Below are 19462 nucleotides of genomic sequence, written 5' to 3'. Positions count from 1 at the left end.
GTAGCTTTAAAAATAGTGTGTGTGTGTGTGTGCGTGCGCATACACATACTCTGTTCCTCCATAAAACATTTTACAAGGACAGGTCATATATATATGAAAAACTAGAACAGAATCCTAAAAGGCACCTGTCTGACAAGCATCTGCCTAAAAGTGCAATGAGATGTAGTGCACTTTAACTGGGGGGAATCTCATGCAGTTAATCCGCAAGGGAGGAACAGAGTAAATACGTGAAAAAAGAAAAAGCATATATATATGCTATTTCCATATATATATATATATATGGAAATAGATCCATATATATATATATATATATATATATATATATATATATATGGATATACACACACACACTATATATAAATATATATATATATATATATATATATACACACACATATCCATATATATACATATACATACACACACACACATACACACACACACACACACACACACATATGCATGCTTCGGATTGTAAGCCTGTACATATCACAAGTAGGCAAAAGACCAGTGACTTTTGCTTCCGAGGACTTTCGCCAGCGGAACGTTTTTTTCCGGGGGCGGCGTTTCCCACGGAACCTCTTTCCGCCCGCGCCCCCGGCTCCCCTCCGTTGCCCGGCAACGCCTCGGCTTGAGACGGGGCGAGGCGCGTGTACGTCGCTGAAACCCGTCCGCCCGCTGCGCCAACCCCACCTGCGGCGGCTGGAGGGGCGTCGAGGAGAGCGGAGCCCCCGTCCCCGGCTCCCGGGAAGGGGAACCATGCTCGGCCAGGATGGCGGCCTCTCGCTGACCATCGCCCAGATCGTGCAGAGGCTGAAGGGCTCCGGACTCCACGCCCAGCTGGAGCGACAGGCCCGGGTGAGCTGGCTGCCTCCTTTCTTCTCTCTCAGCATCCTTCCTGCCTCCTCGGCCCCCTCGCGCCCTGCCCCTTCCTCGCCCTTCTCCTCTTCCTCCCCTTTAGCCTTTTTTAAATTAAAATTTCAATTCTCTACTGAAAATATTTCAGTTAAAATAAAAGTGAGAATAAAATAAAATAAAAAAGAAATAAAAGGCAGCTTTGAAAAAAAACCCATTGTCATTCCAACACAACAGTATGTAAATGAAATTATTGGGAAAAGACCCCACTGTCATTCCAACACAACAGTATGTAAATGAAATTATTGGGAAAAGACCCCACTGTCATTCCAACACAACAGTATGTAAATGAAATTATTGGGAAAAGACCCCACTGTCATTCCAACACAACAGTATGTAAATGAAATTATTGGGGGAAAACCCCACTGTCATTCCAACACAACAGTATGTAAATGAAATTATTGGGAAAAGACCCCACTGTCATTCCAACACAACAGTATGTAAATAAAATTATTGTTCTTTTTTTTTGGTATATATTTTTTAACGTCCATGAGATATCGATGACTTCCATTCTTCTCTTTCCATGGTTCATTATTTTACGTATCATAAATCCCTGCATATTTTACAAAAACGATACCATTCAGCATTCCACTATTACATCCATCGAAACTTATTTACACTGTTGAATTTATCTTAATGCTACCAGCATTTTTAAGTGTACACAATTTTCACCCAGATAATCCGTAAACATTTTCCAGTCTTCTTTACATATGGTTAATTTTACATGGTTCATTTTATTTTATTTTATTTGCTCAACACACAGTAAAAAAAGACAAAAGAAACCATAGTGAAAGTACCATCAGTCGCACCTTACGTAGAGAAATAATAAAAGTTTGATAATCCTTGAACTGTAATGGTCTCTTCTTTATATTTAATTTTACATATCGTAAATCCCTGCATATTTTACAAAAACTATACCATTCAGTATTCCATTATTGCAACTATATCTATATCTATATCTCCAGTGCTTTTTTCTAAAAAATACACACGTTTAGGGGTACTCTCATTTTCCTACTCATATTGAAATACTGCCCCTCAATGAGGCCAAACCTAGATTCACAAAATGTTTAGGGGTATGTGTACCCCTGTGTCCCCCAAGAAAACCCCCCTCTGTATATATCTATATAATTTTATAATTAAATTTTCTGTTTTACAATTTAAAATACTCATTTTAGCTCCTTAAGATACCAATGACTTCCATTCTTCTCTTTCCATGGTTCTTTTTACATATTATAAATTCCTGCATATTTTACAAAAACTATACCATTCAGCATTCTATTACATCAACACTGTTCAATTTATCTTAATGCTACCAACGTTTTTTAATGTACACAGTTTTCACCCAGATAATCCGTAAACATTTTCCAATCTTCTTTAAATGTATGTTCTTCTTGTTCTCTTATTCTGTATGTTAAATCTGCAAGTTGGGCGTATTCCATCAGTTTAATTTGCCATTCTTCTTTGGTTGGGACATCACTCGTTTTCCATTTTTGGGCTAACAAAACATGTGCCGCAGGAGTAGCATACATAAATACAGTGGTACCTCGGGTTACATACGCTTCAGGTTACAGATGCGTCAGGTTACAGACTCCGCTAATCCAGAAATACTACCTCAGGTTAAGAACTTTGCTTCAGGATGAGAACAGAAATTGTGCAGTGGCGGCGCAGCGGCAGCAGGAGGCCCCATTAGCTAAAGTTTCAGGTTAAGAACGGACCTCCGGAATGAATTAAGTACGTAACCAGAGGTACCACTGTAGTCTTTTTTGACACCTGGGAATTTCCATCTGAATTATCCCCAAAAGAAAGGACTCTGTTTTTGTTTTTGTTTTTGTTTCGGAAAAGTACTTTTAAACATTTTTTTCAATTCATTATGGATTATTTCCCAATACTCTTTTACCCTTTCCCCTGTGGCAGCAGTGGGAGGCCCCATTAGCTAAAGTGGTACCTCAGGTTAAGAACAGTTTCAGGTTAAAAAAGGACTTCCAGAACAAATTATTAACCCAAGGTACCACTGTATTCTCTCCCCCCCCCCCCTTGAATTTTAAAGGTGTGGCTTATATTCAGGCCAATGTGGTATATATCTTTGGTACAAGAAGCCTTAAAAGTCAGTTTTGCTTGATATGTATTTGTTCTTGGATGCCTCAAGCAGAAAAAACAGGTTTTCTTTTCCTTTGTGTTCAGCTTTATAGTCATAGGGTTTCTTCTTCTTTTAATCTGAGACATGTAAATAGAGTTGGAATAGACCACAAGGGCCATCGAGTCCAACCCCCTGCCAAGCAGGAAACACCATCAGAGCACTCCTGACATATGATTGTCAAGCCTCTGCTTAAAGACCTCCAAAGAAGGAGACTCCACCACACTCCTTGGCAGCAAATTCCACTGTCGAACAGCTCTTACTGTCAGGAAGTTCTTCCTAATGTTTAGGTGGAATCTTCTTTCTTGTAGTTTGGATCCATTGCTCCGTGTCCGCTTCTCTGGAGCAGCAGAAAACAACCTTTCTCCCTCCTCTATATGACATCCTTTTATATATTTGAACATGGCTATCATATCACCCCTTAACCTCCTCTTCTCCAGGCTAACATGTCCAGCTCCCTTAGCCGTTCCTCATAAGGCATCGTTTCCAGGCCTTTGACCATTTTGGTTGCCCTCCTCTGGACACGTTCCAGTTTGTCAGTGTCCTTCTTGAACTGTGGTGCCCAGAACTGGACACAGTACTCCAGGTGAGGCCTGACCAGAGCAGAATACAGTGGCACTATTACTTCCCTTGATCTAGAAGAAGGTGGACATTACTGGATTATCCCAGAGTAATGAGCCTTCATCTGCCAATGGTACCGCCATTGCATTTTCTGACCTGTTTTATACATGTTATATATTCTGTTTTATGTATGTTATATAGTCTTCCTGTAATTAAGGCCATTGATTAATTTGTGATAATTTCCCCTTATGTTAAAATTAGGAGATACTGTTCTTACTGAAGAATTTGTCTAGTTATAGTAGCTGGACCCAATTCTTCCTTTAATGTGTTTCTTCTTAGTTTACTTGTTATTAATGTTTCATAAACATTGTAACTTACAGATGGTAAACCTTTTGCTGATATCCCTGCAATTTTGTTTGCTATAGTTCACTACTTCCTTCTTTTAGTTTAGAGTGCTACCTGCTACCAATTTTAAGTCAGGGGGTATTTATTTACATGAGCTGCAATAAATACCTGTTATTGCTTTTCATTACCACAGCAGTAACTATTTACAGTCATTCCCTGCTCTCCCTCATTTGTCTCCTGAAGCATCTGCTATTAGAAGGATAATCTTTTCCTCAGATGAAATCTGCGGTGTAGAAAATGATAATATTTACAATACACCTTTATGTTGAAATTTATAGCAAATAACACACCCTGAAGCATAATATCTGATAAATTAAGAAATAAAGTAACATTGTTGTCTTTATTAGTTAGTTGCCAGCTGATAGATGCTATATGTTTACAGCACAAAACAAGTAACACTAAGTTGAGTACCAATTTGTGGTGCTTCAAAAGTATGTATAAGAGATGGCTATTAGTAATGTATATGTGAAATACTTTATATATTTGTTTCCTTATTGATAGCTAGCAACATGAAGGACTCCAGACGCTTCAGATAATCTTTGAATTTATTTCATTTTTCTGATACTCAAAATGATTTATGTATGAGTGAGAGAGCTAGCTTTTTTAAAAAAATTGTAGCTATTTTCCATTTCATCAACTTGGATGTTTTTCTTAAACGTGAAAAGTGCTCCCTTCTGGCACATCATTCTTTCCACAGCTAGGATGCATAATTTAATTGACAAGTCAAATCAGATGTCCAGGACATTCAGTCCTTTATAATATCTCATATATGATGGTTCACAACATTTACTGTCCTGCTCTTTGTTTTAGTAGCTTACCTACTTAGAAACAATTTTGTTTGGTAAAAAATTGTGTATTGCAAAATTAGAAGGAAAAGTCCTAGAAAGGAAACTGTTTAGATATTTCAGACATTTGATCACTTAACTTCAAATGGTCACAAAGATGCAGACAGAAAAAATTATGGCCATAATTTCATAGGAGCCTTTCATTGCCGGTTCCCCTTCACACCTTCCAATTGATCAAAGTAAAAACATTCCTTTGACTTTGCTCATAGTGGCTGTGTTAGCATGTCATGTTAAGCCATAATTGATATTTAACTATGATTTAATGTGAATGAGCTGTGTGCTGGTGCACATTCGTGATGCTCAGAAGTCCCTGCTTCACTCTTACCTTGCTCCTAGCTCTGCTGCACAGACATTTACAAACCTCATGCCTAGGCTTGTGACATCTTGTGGAGTTGTTTGTGATGCAGCACAATACATTTTGCAGGTTTCAACATTTGCTATACCTTAAGAATATTTAGGGTATTGTTTCCCAATATAGCTGTTTCTATTAAACTTTTAAAATTTTAATTTTTCTAAAGAATGCTTACACTTCTGACTTTTTTTTTTATCCTTTATGTTAGCTCAGTCTACACAATCCAGAAATTAAGCTAGAATCCTTGAAGGAAGATATTAAGGAATTTCTGAAGACATCAGGTTTGTTCTTTAGTTTGTTACCTTTTAAAGTCTTTTAAGCAAACCCAGCCAGGCGGGCGAGGTATAAATAATAAAATTATTATTATTATTATTATTTAGCCTGCCTCACTGCTGAATATTGGGGCAGCATCCATGTACTTGAAGCTTGCTTTACCCCTGTATTGTAAATAAATTTGCCAGTGTTACTGGCACACAGATCTTGACTAGTCACTTACAGCAAGAGTAAACACCTGAAAGGAAAAACAAACAGCCAGTTCTTTTCCAGTTTCCAAACTACCAGTGGCGGACCTTGGGGTCTCAAATTTTAGCGGCAGCCTCTCATCTTCCAGTCTACTTCATAGCTGTGGTGCCCTCAAGGCTCTGTGCCCAGTGCGACCGAACCAGTCACACGCCCCTTAATTCGACTCTGGAGCTCCTCTGCCTGCCAGCTCGCTTGTACAGTCTTCTAGCCACATAATCTTGTGCTGAGGCAGATGGTTTGCATGCTAACAGTATGCGCTGATGTCATGTGCAGTTAGGGCCACAACCTTGAGTTGGAATCCCATGCATTTACTTAGAAGTACCGTATTTTTCGCTCTGTAGGACGCACCGGACCATAGGATGCACCAGATCATAGGAGCGGGAGAACGGGGGGGGGGGGAAATTCTCCCCCCTCTGCTCAGTGCCCCTTCAGCGAAGCGGCAGGAGAAACGGAGCCCTTTCCATTTCTCCTCCTGCTTCGCTGAAGGGGCGCTGCGCAGAGAGGGAAAACTGTGCAGCGCCTCTCCAGCAAAGCGAAGCCTGGAGAGCAAGAGGGATTGGTGTGCACCGACACCTCTCACTCTCCAGGCTTCAGGCAGCTATCCGCAAGCCTTTGGAGCACAGCGGGAACTCCTGCTGCGCTCTGAAGACTTGCGGATAGCTGCCTGAAGCCCCCGGAGCGCAGCGGGAGTTCGCGCTGCGATCTTGGGGCTTCTGGCTTCAGGTAGCTATCCGCAAGCCTTTGGAGCACAGTGGGAACTCCTGCTGCGCTCCGAAGGCTTGTGGATAGCTGCCTGAAGCCCCTGGAGCACAGCGAGAGTTCCCGCTGCGCTCCGGGGGCTTCAGGCGGTTTCAGCGAAAGCAACGCGAAGCCTCCAGAGCGCGGGGGGAGCTCTCTGCGCTTCGGAGGCTTCGCGTTGCTATCGCTGAAGCCAAGGAGCCTGCATTTGCTCCATAAGATGCACACATATTTCCCCTTAATTTTTGAAGGGGAAAAGCATGTGTCTTATTGAGCGAAAAATACGGTAAATTCTGTGGGTGCAAGGGAACTTATCTGCTGAGCTAATGTGTTTAGGATTGGGGTTTTAGTCTGCAATCTATAAAACAAATACTATGGGGTAGTACTGTTAAACAATTTTGGAATAAATGAGCAGGGGGCTTGTGCTTTTAGAGTGCTTTTGGTAGTGGAACCTCTGTATGCTTACTTCACTTCAAAGGTTTTTACTCCCAAGTGCACATAGAAGTTTGATGGTATTTTTTATAATATGAGTTCCTCTAACTTTCATTTTCTAACCTCTTATTTTACCAGGATGGGAAAAGAAGCTGCAAAATGCTGTTTATAGTGAACTCAGTGTGTGAGTATGTTTTTGTTTGCATTTCCAGAGATGGGGAATAGTCTTTCTTGTCTTCCTATCTGCATGCATTATTTGTAATATCACTTAATGTGTACATCAAAGAAGGCCCAGCCAGATCCTTTTTCAATCTGCAATGGATTATAATTTTTGCTTTGTGTAGAGAATGCTGCAGAAATGAATAGGGAAATGGCACAAAAGAGACATACTGCTTTTTTGTTTTAATCATCTTAATAAAAGTAGAGATGGTTTTGCTGGCGGATGAAAGGTTGGTCTCTAATTCAGTGTATTTTGATGAAGTCTGGCTGTAATAGTAGTGTCCAATCAGACTTTGTTTAGCCAATTTATTCCCTATTAAATGGCTCTTATTTTCTCACTATAGCTTTTATTTATGTAGACCAATTATAGCACCACAAGCTTCACTCTGAAGCTTGAAATGCTGTCAGTATTAAGTGAGTGGATACCTCAGAGGTTTCGGAGTTATCTTTCACTTAATGCTGGAAGAGTTTTTCAGCCTGGAGGGAGGGGTGGGGCTAGCCGCGAGTTGGGTGTAAGCAATGTTACAGTTGTTGTGGGGAGAAGAGGACAATTCCACCCTAACATCTTAGCTATGGGGGGATATGTTTCCCAAGTCGAACAACCTGGCAATCTCAGATGTCTAGTGGCGTGGTACTATGGCTTGATGTGTTAGGAAATATATACTGAATAGTCATGACTTGAACCAGGCATAGGCAAACTCGGACCTCCAGATGTTTTGGGACTTCAACTCCCATCATCCCTAGCTAACAGGACCAGTGGTGAGGGATGATGGGAATTGTAGTCTCAAAACATCTGGAGGGCCGAGTTTGCCTATGCCTGACTTGAACCATGGTATTAGACTTGCTTCGTTTGAACATAATTCTGACAGAGTACCAGGAGACTCTTTTAGTGATGGAGTAAGAAATAAATTCACTCCCTGCCTCCCCTTTCAAGTATGTTTTGCTGTTTTAAGTTTTTTTTTAATGGATATGCAATCCAAAAAAGGCTGAAATTATCTGGTATTATGACTGTGCATGTGTCTGAGTGGCCCATCGTGGGTTTGTTTTTCCAGTAAATTATTATATTTTGTTCAACACAGAGTTAAGTAATGGGATGTAGTAATGTTTCACAAGGCTGGTGGCCGTGAATGGAGGATGATTGCTTGTTATCTCATTAGTGTCTCTGAAAATGATTGTGGTGGTGATGCACTCAATCTTTTAGCATTAACTCTGAAGAGAGAATCAAAGTAATAAATGGAGTAAAAACAAAACCTGTTGTTGCTTTCCTTCTCAAGGTTCCCTTTACCATGCCACCCATCAGCCCCTCCTGAACACACCAAAGAATCTTTGGCTTACATGAGGAAAGCCCAGGTTTGCTGTGATTTAATTTTACTATTTGTATTTGTCATACATCCTGTATTTGTATACAGTTTTAACAGGGACGTGGGTAGCGCTGTGGTCTAAACCACTGAGCCTCTTGGGTTTGCTGATCAGAAGGTCGGCGCTTTGAATCCCCACGATGGGGCGAGCTCCCTTTGCTTTGTCCCAGCTCCTGCCAACCTAGCAGTTCGAAAGCACGTCAAAGTGCAAGTAGATAGATAGGTACTGCTCCGGTGGGAAGGTAAACGGCGTTTCCGTGCACTGCGCTGGTTCGCCAGAAGCGGCTTAGTCATGCTGGCCACATGACCCGGAAGCTGTACCCCGGCTCCCTCAGCCAATAAAGCGAGATGAGCGCCACAACCCCAGAGTCGGCCACGACTGGACCTAATGGTCAGGGGTCCCTTTACCTTTACCTAATGTTGATCAGAGGGATGGAGCATCTTTCTCCTGCTCTGATCAAGGCTATAGTCTTCTTAATCCCCCTGATCTAAGCTATGGCTTTTTTAAAAAAGGTAATGTTTATATAGAGAAAAATTCCAATCTCCTCCACAAATTACTCAATGGCTTTTGTGAACAGCATGGTAAACCATATCCGTGGCGGTTGGGAACAGTAACTAGGCCAAGGCAACTTGCTGTCAGCCCCCTACAAGACAGTTTGGTGGCAGCTATTCAGTGGGTGCATTGCCTGTTTGAGGAAGTATGGCATATACCATATAATATATTTCGTTTTTCTTGGTGTTTGGTGTTAATTGACTCTAACTGTTTCATATTTCATGGTGCTGCAAGTCAGTGCACTTTTTTGTATAAAATGTCAAATAAATGAAATTGTTATTGTCTTTTTTTATTTATTAAACAGTTAAGCTAAAAAGCAAAATGCCAATTAAAAATAGATGGAAAGATGGAAAGGTTATATTGATTTGTGTCATCTGTTGCAGGGAAACTGGGAAAAACGCATTCTGAAGAGCCTCAATAGTATGTGTACAGAACTTGGCATTCCATTAGCGCAAAAGGTAGCTTTGTTAATTTATTTTACTGTGAATGCTGCACTTAGGCAAAGCTAGCCCTAATTTAATGGGGTGGAGGTGGATTTTTAATCCATGTTATTAAATGCTAACAGAAACTTTTGCTTTTGGTTCTTGGTTGGCTTATTGCAAAAGGCATTTTTTTTTAATGATTTACAGAGATCAATCAATGAGCAAAAGGAACTTCTAAGTAAATGGAATGAAATGGGAACAGATGAGCCAGGTATGTGAACCATACTTTATACAAATTTGACTTTATTTAGTTGTGCCCCAGTGCTGATAGAGAGGCTTTTTAATTTTTTTATCTGATCCATTTACATAACACTCTTAATTTAGAAAATGCCAGAGTGGTTCACAAATAATAAAATAAAATACAGAATCACATAACAAAATTAAGATATAAAAATCATTGCAATGTTAAATCAGCAGCAAGATAAAACATTCCTAGAAAGGTTGCCTGTGCCTGGTTTAACAGCGATTTCAAGAAGACCTGAAGGCCAGAGTAGAAAGGTAATTATCTAACATAACTGGATTGACCTCCTGTGAATCTATTGTGGTTGGCCTTAGGGTTCCATTGACCCTGAAGAAAGGTTGGAACCAACCAGCCCCCTTGAAAGTGCAGCTCAAGAGCTTTCTTTGCCGCTGCCAATGCCATCTGGTAGGCGCGATTATGTGCTTGCACCCACACTCTGTCATATTCACTGTAAGATTTCCACCGCCTGCATTCTAGTTATCATCTGCCCTTGCTATCTTGCTCTCTGAGAAACCCAGGGACCTGCCCTGGCTCCATAGTGGCAGAGACGACAGAGGCTTCTGTAAGTAGAAAGGGAGGGGAAACACAAATTCCTCCTTTCCCCCCTGCATCCCCCGAGCCACTCCCCATCCTGTTCCAAAGGTTCTTCAACCCTTTGTAGGTGATGGTGTGCAGAGGGAAGGGGAAAGAGTGAAAATAATAATAATTTTATTTATATCCCGCCCTCCCCAGCCGAAGCCGGGCTCAGAGCAGCTAACAATAGTAAAGTAATACAGCATTCTAAAATCAATTGATTCTAAAATCAGTTCAAAATCAAATTAATGGCAACCATTGGGCTAGAGTTCTGTGAGGATTACCAAGGGGGGGGGTATAAAATTCCTCCACCTTTCCCATTTCTGCTCATGGAAGCCTTCACCAGTTCACAAAGCCTTCTGTCAGTGAATGTCAGGGACTGGGCAAAGGAGGAATGGTGGAGACCACCTCTCCAGCCTGACCCTTCCAGGGAAGAAGAAGACAGTTCAGAATTACAACAGGGGTTTGAGGGAGGTCACAGCTCAGAGGAAGATGAGGGGGAAAGCTGGGAAATGATGGGAGAGGAGGAGAAGAAGGAAGAAGAAGAAGCACCAGGGGGGAGACAGCTGACAGACTCGGTGTCTTTAGAAAGCATTCCAGACCCTGCTTCCCAGAATCTGGCGGGCCTTGAAAGTAGGAGAGCAAAGAGCTCAAAGGCAGAGGGCACTTTTCAGCACCCATAGTGATGACACATGAGGAAGTGAGAGAGACAGAGAGGGTGGAGATTCACTCAGAACAACACCATTATTCTGTTTTTTTTTTTTAAATATTTTTTATTGGTTTTTTACACATATAAAAACAATACAAAACAAAACACATACATCAAAAACACACAACAAAAATTGGACTTCCCCATACCTTCCTTTCACCACATCCTTGTTTTAACATTTTTTCAGCAACCCTTCAGTCGATTTTAGCTCAAATCTCTTTTAAATTTACATAAGATTTACCCTTTACAGCTGTAATTCTCGATTTCTTACCCCTAACATCTTAACAGTCCTCAATTTTACAATAGTTCTTAAGATATATTTTAAATTTTCTCCAGTCCTCCTCCACTGTCTCTTTCCTCTGGTCACGGATTCTGCCGGTCATCTCTGCCAGTCCCATGTATTCCGTCACCTTCGTCTGCCATTCTTCCAGAGAGGGTAGTTCTTGCATCTTCCAATACTTTGCTAGTAAGATTCTTGCTGCTGTGGTTGCATACATAAAAAAATTCTTATCCTTCTTTGGTACCAATTGGCCGACCATGCCCAAGAGAAAAGCCTCCGGTTTCTTAGCAAATGTCCATTTAAGGACTTTCTTAATTTCATTATAGATCATTTCCCAGTAGGCCTTGATCTTTGGGCAGGTCCACCAAAGATGATAGAATGTACCTTCAGTCTCGTTACATTACAGGATTGGAAATGGCAAAAAAGGTTAAGTACCTGGGGGTAAACTTAACATCTAAGAATGTGAACTTATTTAAAGATAACTATGAGAAATGTTGGTCAGAAGTGAAGAAAGATCTAGATATATGGTCTAGGCTGAAACTTTCCTTGTTAGGCCGAATTGCTGTTATTAAGATGAATGTATTGCCGAGAATGTTGTTTTTGTTTCAGACGTTGCAAATCCTGGACAAAATGGACTGCTTCAAGAAGTGGCAGAAGGATATATCTAAATTTGTCTGGCAGGGCAAAAAGCCCAGAATAAAATTTAAGACTTTAACCGATGCGAAAGATAGAGGGGGCTTCGCCCTGCCAGACTTAAGACTTTATTATGAATCAGCAGCGTTTTGCTGGCTGAAGCAATGGCTACTTCTGGAGGATACAGACATTTTGGACCTGGAGGGATATGATAACAAATTTGGCTGGCATGCATATCTGTGGTATGACAAGGTAAAGGTGCATAAAAGCTTTAAAAACCATATAGTCAGGAAAGCATTGTACAATGTTTGGAATAGGTACAAAGATCTATTGGAAAGTAAAACCCCCAGGTGGCTATCACCAATGGAAGCTAAGGAAGTGAAAAAACTTAACATGGACTCAAATTGGCCTAAATATTCTGAAATTTTAGAACAAGAAGGTGAAACATTGAAGCTTCAAAGTTTTGAGAAGCTAAAGCATAAAGTTCGAGACTGGTTACATTATCGTCAGATAAATGAGACATTTAAGCAGGACAGGAAACTTGGCTTTCAGGAGGAGAGGTCAAAGTTAGAAACAGAACTGCTAGAACCCAATACTAAGAACTTATCTAAAATGTATAATTTGCTGCTGAAATGGAATACACAGGATGAAACGGTGAGATCAGTCATGATTAAATGGGCACAGGATATAGGTCATGATATTGCGGCTGCTGACTGGGAACAGTTATGGACCACCGGTATTAAATTTACGGCATGTAGTGCCTTGAAAGAGAATATAATGAAAATGATCTATAGGTGGTACATGACCCCAGTTAAGCTGGCAAAGATCTATCATTTGCCCAATAATAAACAACACCATTATTCTGTGAATATTGAATAAAAGCAGATGGTAAGGACTTTCCCTTGTATTTTCCGTTCCTGGCAACCTGCCGTGGGGGTTGGTTCCTCTGCTGCCTGACATTGAAGGGACACAAATTAATACATCTCATTGATATCATTCAGTACTTTGTACTTCAGCAGTGTAGTGTAAATGTGCACGTGTAAGCCTAACAAATTTTATAATAAAAATATTACAAAAGTGCTCGGGCCACTGAAGCGCATTGCCTCCTGATCCACTCCCAAGAGACAGCCCAGAAGGATACCATGGCATCTAAAGCTGCTGAGAGGTCCAGCTCAGCTAATGGAGTTGCACTTCCATTTTCCATCTTTGTGTGCAGGTTACCCTACAAGGGTGAGGAAGTTGCTTCAAATCTCAAACACAGACTGGAAAGCAGTCTGTTGAAGGTCCAGCTTGGCAGCCCTACAGCCACATGTGGCTTTCATCTTAATTTCAAAAGCCTCTGGGTCTTACTATCATTATAATAATAATTTATTATTTATACCCTGCTCATCTGGCTGGGTTTCCCCAGCCACTCTGGGTGGCTCCCAACAGAATATTAAAAACAATAAAACATCAAACGTTACAAACTGCCCTAAACAGGGCTGCCTTCAGAGGTCTTCTAAAAGTCAGATAGTTGTTTATTTCCTTGACATCTGAGGGGAGGGCATTCCACAGGGCAGGTGCCACTACCAAGAAGGCCCTCTGCCTGGTTCCCTGTAACCTCACTTCTCTCAGTGAGGGAACCGCAAGAAGACCCTTGGAACTGGACCTCAGTGTCCGGGCTGAATGATGGGGATGGAGACTCTCCTTCAGGTATACTGTGCCGAGGCCGTTTTATACTTTCTTGGTGAGATGAAATTTATAAGGGATTCCAGCGTTCACCATTGAGCATTACCAAAACGTCATAAAACAGTGAGCAAGCTTTTGAGTTTCTCAGAACACTTCATTAGACTAGATTCTCTAAAACAGGGTGGAGATTAAGCTGTAGTTAAATCCATGACGCGGGTGGCGCGGGTGGCGCAGGGACGCGGGTGGCGCTGTGGGTAAAAGCCTCAGCGCCTAGGACTTGCCGATTGAAAGGTCGGCGGTTCGAATCCCCGCGGCGGGGTGCGCTCCCGTCGCTCGGTCCCAGCGCCTGCCAACCTAGCAGTTCGAAAGCACCCCCGGGTGCAAGTAGATAAATAGGGACCGCTTACTAGCAGGAAGGTAAACAGCGTTCCGTGTGCTGCGCTGGTTCGCCAGATGCAGCTTGTCACGCTGGCCACGTGACCCGGAAGTGTCTGCGGACAGCGCTGGCTCCCGGCCTCTAGAGTGAGATGAGCGCACAACCCTAGAGTCTGTCAAGACTGGCCCGTACGGGCAGGGGTACCTTTACCTTTACTAAATCCATGATATCTGCATTTAGTTTTGTACCCTAAGGTTGAGATTGCAGACTGCTTAGTGTCTCCTAGGTACTGGCAGAATTCTGGAAGGAAGTGGCGATATCTCATATAGATGTGGATAACTACTGGCCTTTATGTTAGCTTTCAACAACAGTCTTTGCACTTCAGCTGATACTTTGTGATAAGATTGCATGCATCAGAATTTGCTTTGAATGTATATTCAAAATTTATGTTGATATGAACACATATTGCTATAATTAGTATTAGGCAAATTTATCCATCAGTGGTTCATAACCGTTTTTGGATCATTGGCCCCTTTGAGAATCTGATGAAAGCTGTGGACCACTCCCGATATTTTTTTCCACAAAGACAATTCTTTTTAATCAAATAACTTTATGTATCTTATTAATTTCAGATCTAAGTCTCTTCAGGCCCGTTTACGCACCTAAAGATTTTCTTGAGGTAATAAAAAAATAAAGTTAGATCTTCAATTATGTATTTATACAATAAAATATGAAGGGTCTTATTGGAGTTATGAAGTTCATATAGACTTTGCCAGTTCAAAGCGACGGCTTAAACTACAGGCATGGTTATGGAAGTAAAATGGGGAAACAAGGACAGGGAAATATCTAAAAGCCAAAAAGGTTTGTTGTGTTCCTCTATGGCAGGTGTAGGGAAACACAGGCTTGGGGACTGAATTTCCTCTCTGACTGGCCTCAGCATTCTTGCCAGGTTACTTCCTTCAGCATCATAACCTCCTTGAGCATTTTTGCCATAAATTCCATAAACTGGGCCGGATTCAGCTAACCTGGCATGCAAGCGGAAGACAGTGCAAGACTTCCTGCTAGTGCAGTGGGCTTACTCCTCCCCTTCTCCTTCCCCGCCCTGCAAAAAAACAGCTCAGCCAGATCTGCTCTGGATGGGCCAGGACAACCCTCATAACAGTGGGTGGGGGGAGAGGGGAGATTGTTTCCTCTAGCAAGCAGAAATGCTTTCACTGCTGGAACAGTCAAATTAGTGCAAAGTTGAATTCCACCCAGTAAGCTTTAACTTGTAATTTGGGCACAGACGAAAGAAATGAAACAATTAGCAATTCAGTCAGCTTGTGTGTCGGCGTTCAAATTCTGCTCAGCTGTAAGAATCGCAATTCAAGAGTCTGTTGCACAGTAGTCTGTCAATATAAGGACTGCATTTCATCAGATGGGAAAGTTGGCCGCAGAACATGGACAGAGGCCATTTTTGATGATCCTCCTTGCCCCTCCAGTGCCCTGAACCCCCTCTGCAACATCCCCCAAATCTTCCCCAAACCCCTGAAGCAGATTGAGATGGAATACAGTGGTACCTCGGGTTACATACACTTCAGGTTACAGACGCTTCCGGTTACAGACTCCGCTAACCCAGAAATAGTACCTCAGGTTAAAAACTTTGCTTCAGGATGAGAACAGAAATCGTGCAATGGCGGTGCAGCAGCAGTGGGAGGCCCCATTAGCTAAAGTGGCACCTCAGGTTAAGAACAGTTTCAGGTTAAAAATGGATCTCCAGAACGAATTAAGTTCTTAACCCGAGGTACCACTGTATGGGCAATTTCTCCCCTGTAAGGCCAACAGATTCCTTTCTGAGGACAGTCACCACTGGATCCCACCCATTGCATCTTGTATCTCTGTTCTCACTTGCATTATTTCATTGTATCCTAGGTCAGTAGTTTCACACTTTCTCTGTTCATTAAACCCCATTCATATTGCCAAGGCAAATTCCCAAACAACATTCGACTCATGCATAGCAGTGGCCAAGCTTTCTGGATTCCACCATAACACTGCATATATTGCATTGTTGTACATTGTAGCTGGGATGCGGGTGGCGCTGTGGGTTAAACCACTGAGCCTAGGACTTGCTGATCAGAAGGTTGGCAGTTTGAATCCCCGCGACGGGGTGAGCTCCTGTTGTTCGGTCCCTGCTCCTGCCAACCTAGCAGTTCAAAAGCACGTCAAAGTGCAAGTAGATAAATAGGTACCACTCTGGCGGGAAGGTAAACGGCGTTTCTGTGTGCTGCTCTGGTTCGCCAGAAGTGGCTTAGTCATGTTGGCCACATGACCCGGAAGCTGTACGCTGGCTCCCTCGGCTAATAAAGCGAGATGAGTGCCGCAACCCCAGAGTCGGTCACGACTGGACCTAATTGTTAGGGGTCCCTTTACCTTTACCTTTACATTGTAGCTACACACTGCAGGGAGAACATCAATAGTGGTGATTAGTGGAAATGCTTTTCACGAAAGCTTCCCTGTCATCACGAATCTTATTAATGGTTAGCTCTTAAAATTTCCAAGGGACTTTCATGGCTCCCAGAACAGTTTGACAATCCATGTCCTCAATCTTTTGGTCTAGCTAGAGGACAACACAGAGTGCCCCTTTGGGGATCCCCCTCCCGTGTGTTTTCCCTGCCCCCATATGTAAGGTCATATGTGCTCGTTTTACCATGTGGCTTCAGAAGTGAGAGAGGTCTAAATCCGGTTGTGCAAGGAAGAGAGCGACATATTTTAATGAGAAGAGAAGGAAACAACTACTAAAATCCCAAATGAGAAGCATGAGCAGAAGAAACCTGAACCAGTGGCTACAGAATTGATTGATAGAGCTTTTGAACATGAAAATAGTATGGTATCTTATTTTCCAAGAACTATTTCCGTATGGCAGTGTAAATCTGTATTAGCTTGCCTAATAAAAACAACAGAACAGAAAGCAAGCATATGGATATGCCGTTTGTGAAGGTAAATGAAAGTCTCATATTTGAAAAATTCCCTTGTGTAAATAGGAATTTCTTTCCACTTTAGCATTGCAAATGCCATTAGTTTGGTTGACTTTATCATAGCTTAATTTGCATATATTAATGAACATTCTATTGCACTCATGCAAATGTAGATAGAAGGCTTACGTTGTGAGCCTGAACTATTGAACTTTATATGTTCTTGGGTTGTTGTTTTTTTATTTTGCTGATGGCTTGAATTATAATGTAACTATAGCATTTATCTGCAATTAAGGCTAATTAAATCTGTCTCAGTTTAACCTTATGAAAACACTTTGCATGAGTAAACAGTGTTTTGTTATGTCTCTTGTGTTTTCTATTGTTTCTTGACATCTCTTGACATTCTTTGAATGTTAACCTTTTAGTGCTTGGCCTGCATCTACAAATTTATATTTAGCCCATAATCCTGTATTGACTCGGAGAAATTATTCATGTACAAGCTGGAGTGTTTCATATAAACAAAAGAGACCAGATGAAAAACCTACAGCAGACTCTTCCTGTCTCTTTAGCCTTGTCTTTGCACAGCACAAGTCCAGAGATGCATGAACACTAAGCTTCCTAGGACCATAGCATGCAAACAGAAATATTTGACAGTGGCTTACTGTGATGAATGAACATGAGAACATAAGAACATAAGAACAGCCTGCTTGATGAGGCCAATAGAAAACCCTAACTTGTATTGCTTTTCTTAAAGGTATTGATGAACCTTCGCAATCCGAATTATGAAAACACTGAGCAGCCTAGTTTTAGAAACCACCTGGGATTAATTCAGGTGCCACTGAAAGTGAAGGACATCCCTGAACTGGTAATAATAATTATCTTTAAATATCATTCATTCAAAAGAATTTCTAAAATAGTAGAAACAAGTATAGATGAACAAAAGAGCTAGATTTTCTTAACTGTGAGATACTGAACATTCACAGTTCCTGTTTGGGCCTTCAGATAGGTTGCATTGTTTTCAGTGGGTGTTCTTGTCATTTGCTTTATTGTGACCTCTGCCTGCTTAGTGCTCTGAAAACATTTTGGAGGGGAGAATGTGGAAAGGACACTTGGAGGGTGGGGGAATAATTTGGGTTTACTGAGCTCTGGCCGAGCAAAGGACCCAAGTCCTTGTGTTGAAGGAAGAAGCAGAATAGCAGAATGAGCAATTTACATCCAGGGGCAATGTGAGTTTCCTGGTGGAAATTTCCCCACTACTTTGTATGTTTAAATAATGCCCTACAGCAGCAGTTCCCAATCAGCTAATTACTGTGAACCCCCTATTTTTCAAAAGCCAAGCCACGGACCCCCTACTTTTTAAAATAACTTTATGGTTGTGACCTCTGCAAAGCAATTTTTGGAACAAAATGTGGGGTAACCCAAAATATGCAAAGGATTTTAGGTATGCCAAAAAAAGAACAGACTAGGGCTGAGCGATATCTGGTTTTCAGCATCGTGATATATCAGTAGCTAAACATTGCGATATTCCGATATATCACGATGTCTGAAATGGGAGGTCAGGCGTGGGCATGAGGGAAGGAGCAGTCACAGAGATCGGGCGGGTTTGGTACGTGCAGCTCAGGCGTGGGAATAAGAGAAGGGGCAGCCACGGAGATTGGATGGTTGGGGGGAGGAGAGAAAGTGGAGTCACCCCACTGCATGGTATGAGTGGGAGGGGATGGGGATAGCCACCGTCAGTGGAGCAGCTAGCAAAGAGCATGTCCACTGCGGCTGCCACTGCTTTCCTGCTGACTGAGAAGAGCTGGTCCGCCTCAGTGCCAGGGGAAGGTAGTGACACGATGCCTTGAAGTGAGGATGATCAGCTGCCCTGGTCTCCATCAGCACGAGGGGAAGGCAGCACCTTGCAATTGGCTACCCTGGTCTCCTTCAGTGTGAGGGAAGGCAGCTCAGATCGGCAGCGTCATCAGCGGAGATCATTGGTGGTGCCTTGAAATCAGCTGCCCTGCTCTCCCCTTGCGCAAGGAGCTACATACTGCTTCGTATTGCTGGGTGTCAGGGACTGTGTTGCGGAGGGCTGCACTGAGGAGGAATGGTGGGAGCCTCCCCCTGCTCCTGATCCAGATCCTGAATCTCCCCAGGAGCAGGAGGACAATATAGATTTGGAACAGCGGTTTGCAGAGGGACATAGTTCAGAAGGCAGAAGCTGGGATATACTGGATGGGGAACAGCTAGGAGAGGAAACACTGGAAGGGAGAAGGTTAACAGATTCACAGACCGCATTCCTCCACCACCCTCTCCAAAATCGAGAAGGGCTCAGAAAGTGGCAGAACAGAAACCACAGAGGGGGCAAGCTCAGATTACGAGACGTAGAAGTGACGTAGGTTCATAGGGACCGAAGGGGGTGGGCTCTTTAATTGGGAGCACCGCCATTACAAGAAGATGTGTTCTTTGTTCTCTCGCTGTGGTTATTAAAGTTTCTAACTGGTAAGAAGAGTCCTTTTCTTTTGTTCTGCTT

At 42.2% G+C, this 19462-nt stretch overlaps 1 protein-coding gene across 3 annotated transcripts in view; it reads left to right on the top strand.

Annotated features, from left to right (window-relative positions):
* The first annotated feature begins 631 nt into the window (after positions 1-631).
* TBC1D19 (TBC1 domain family member 19) overlaps positions 632-19462 on the top strand; it is a 74445-nt gene continuing 55614 nt past the window's right edge. The window contains exons 1-8 of one of the 3 annotated variants that reach the window (XM_028743598.2): positions 632-858; positions 5421-5493; positions 7043-7088; positions 8398-8473; positions 9418-9492; positions 9664-9727; positions 14629-14675; positions 17702-17812. In XM_028743598.2, coding sequence (XP_028599431.2) covers positions 760-858; positions 5421-5493; positions 7043-7088; positions 8398-8473; positions 9418-9492; positions 9664-9727; positions 14629-14675; positions 17702-17812 — 591 coding nt within the window. In that variant the 5' untranslated portion in view covers positions 632-759. The remainder of the gene's footprint in view (positions 859-5420; positions 5494-7042; positions 7089-8397; positions 8474-9417; positions 9493-9663; positions 9728-14628; positions 14676-17701; positions 17813-19462) is intronic. The other 2 variants (XM_028743597.2, XM_077934403.1) reach the window with 2 other exon arrangements.

The sequence above is a fragment of the Podarcis muralis genome, chromosome 9 (assembly GCF_964188315.1).
Source record: "Podarcis muralis chromosome 9, rPodMur119.hap1.1, whole genome shotgun sequence".
NCBI lineage: Eukaryota > Metazoa > Chordata > Lepidosauria > Squamata > Lacertidae > Podarcis > Podarcis muralis.
Note: the sequence above shows the minus strand (reverse complement) of the source record. Positions and strands in the feature narration are given on the sequence as shown.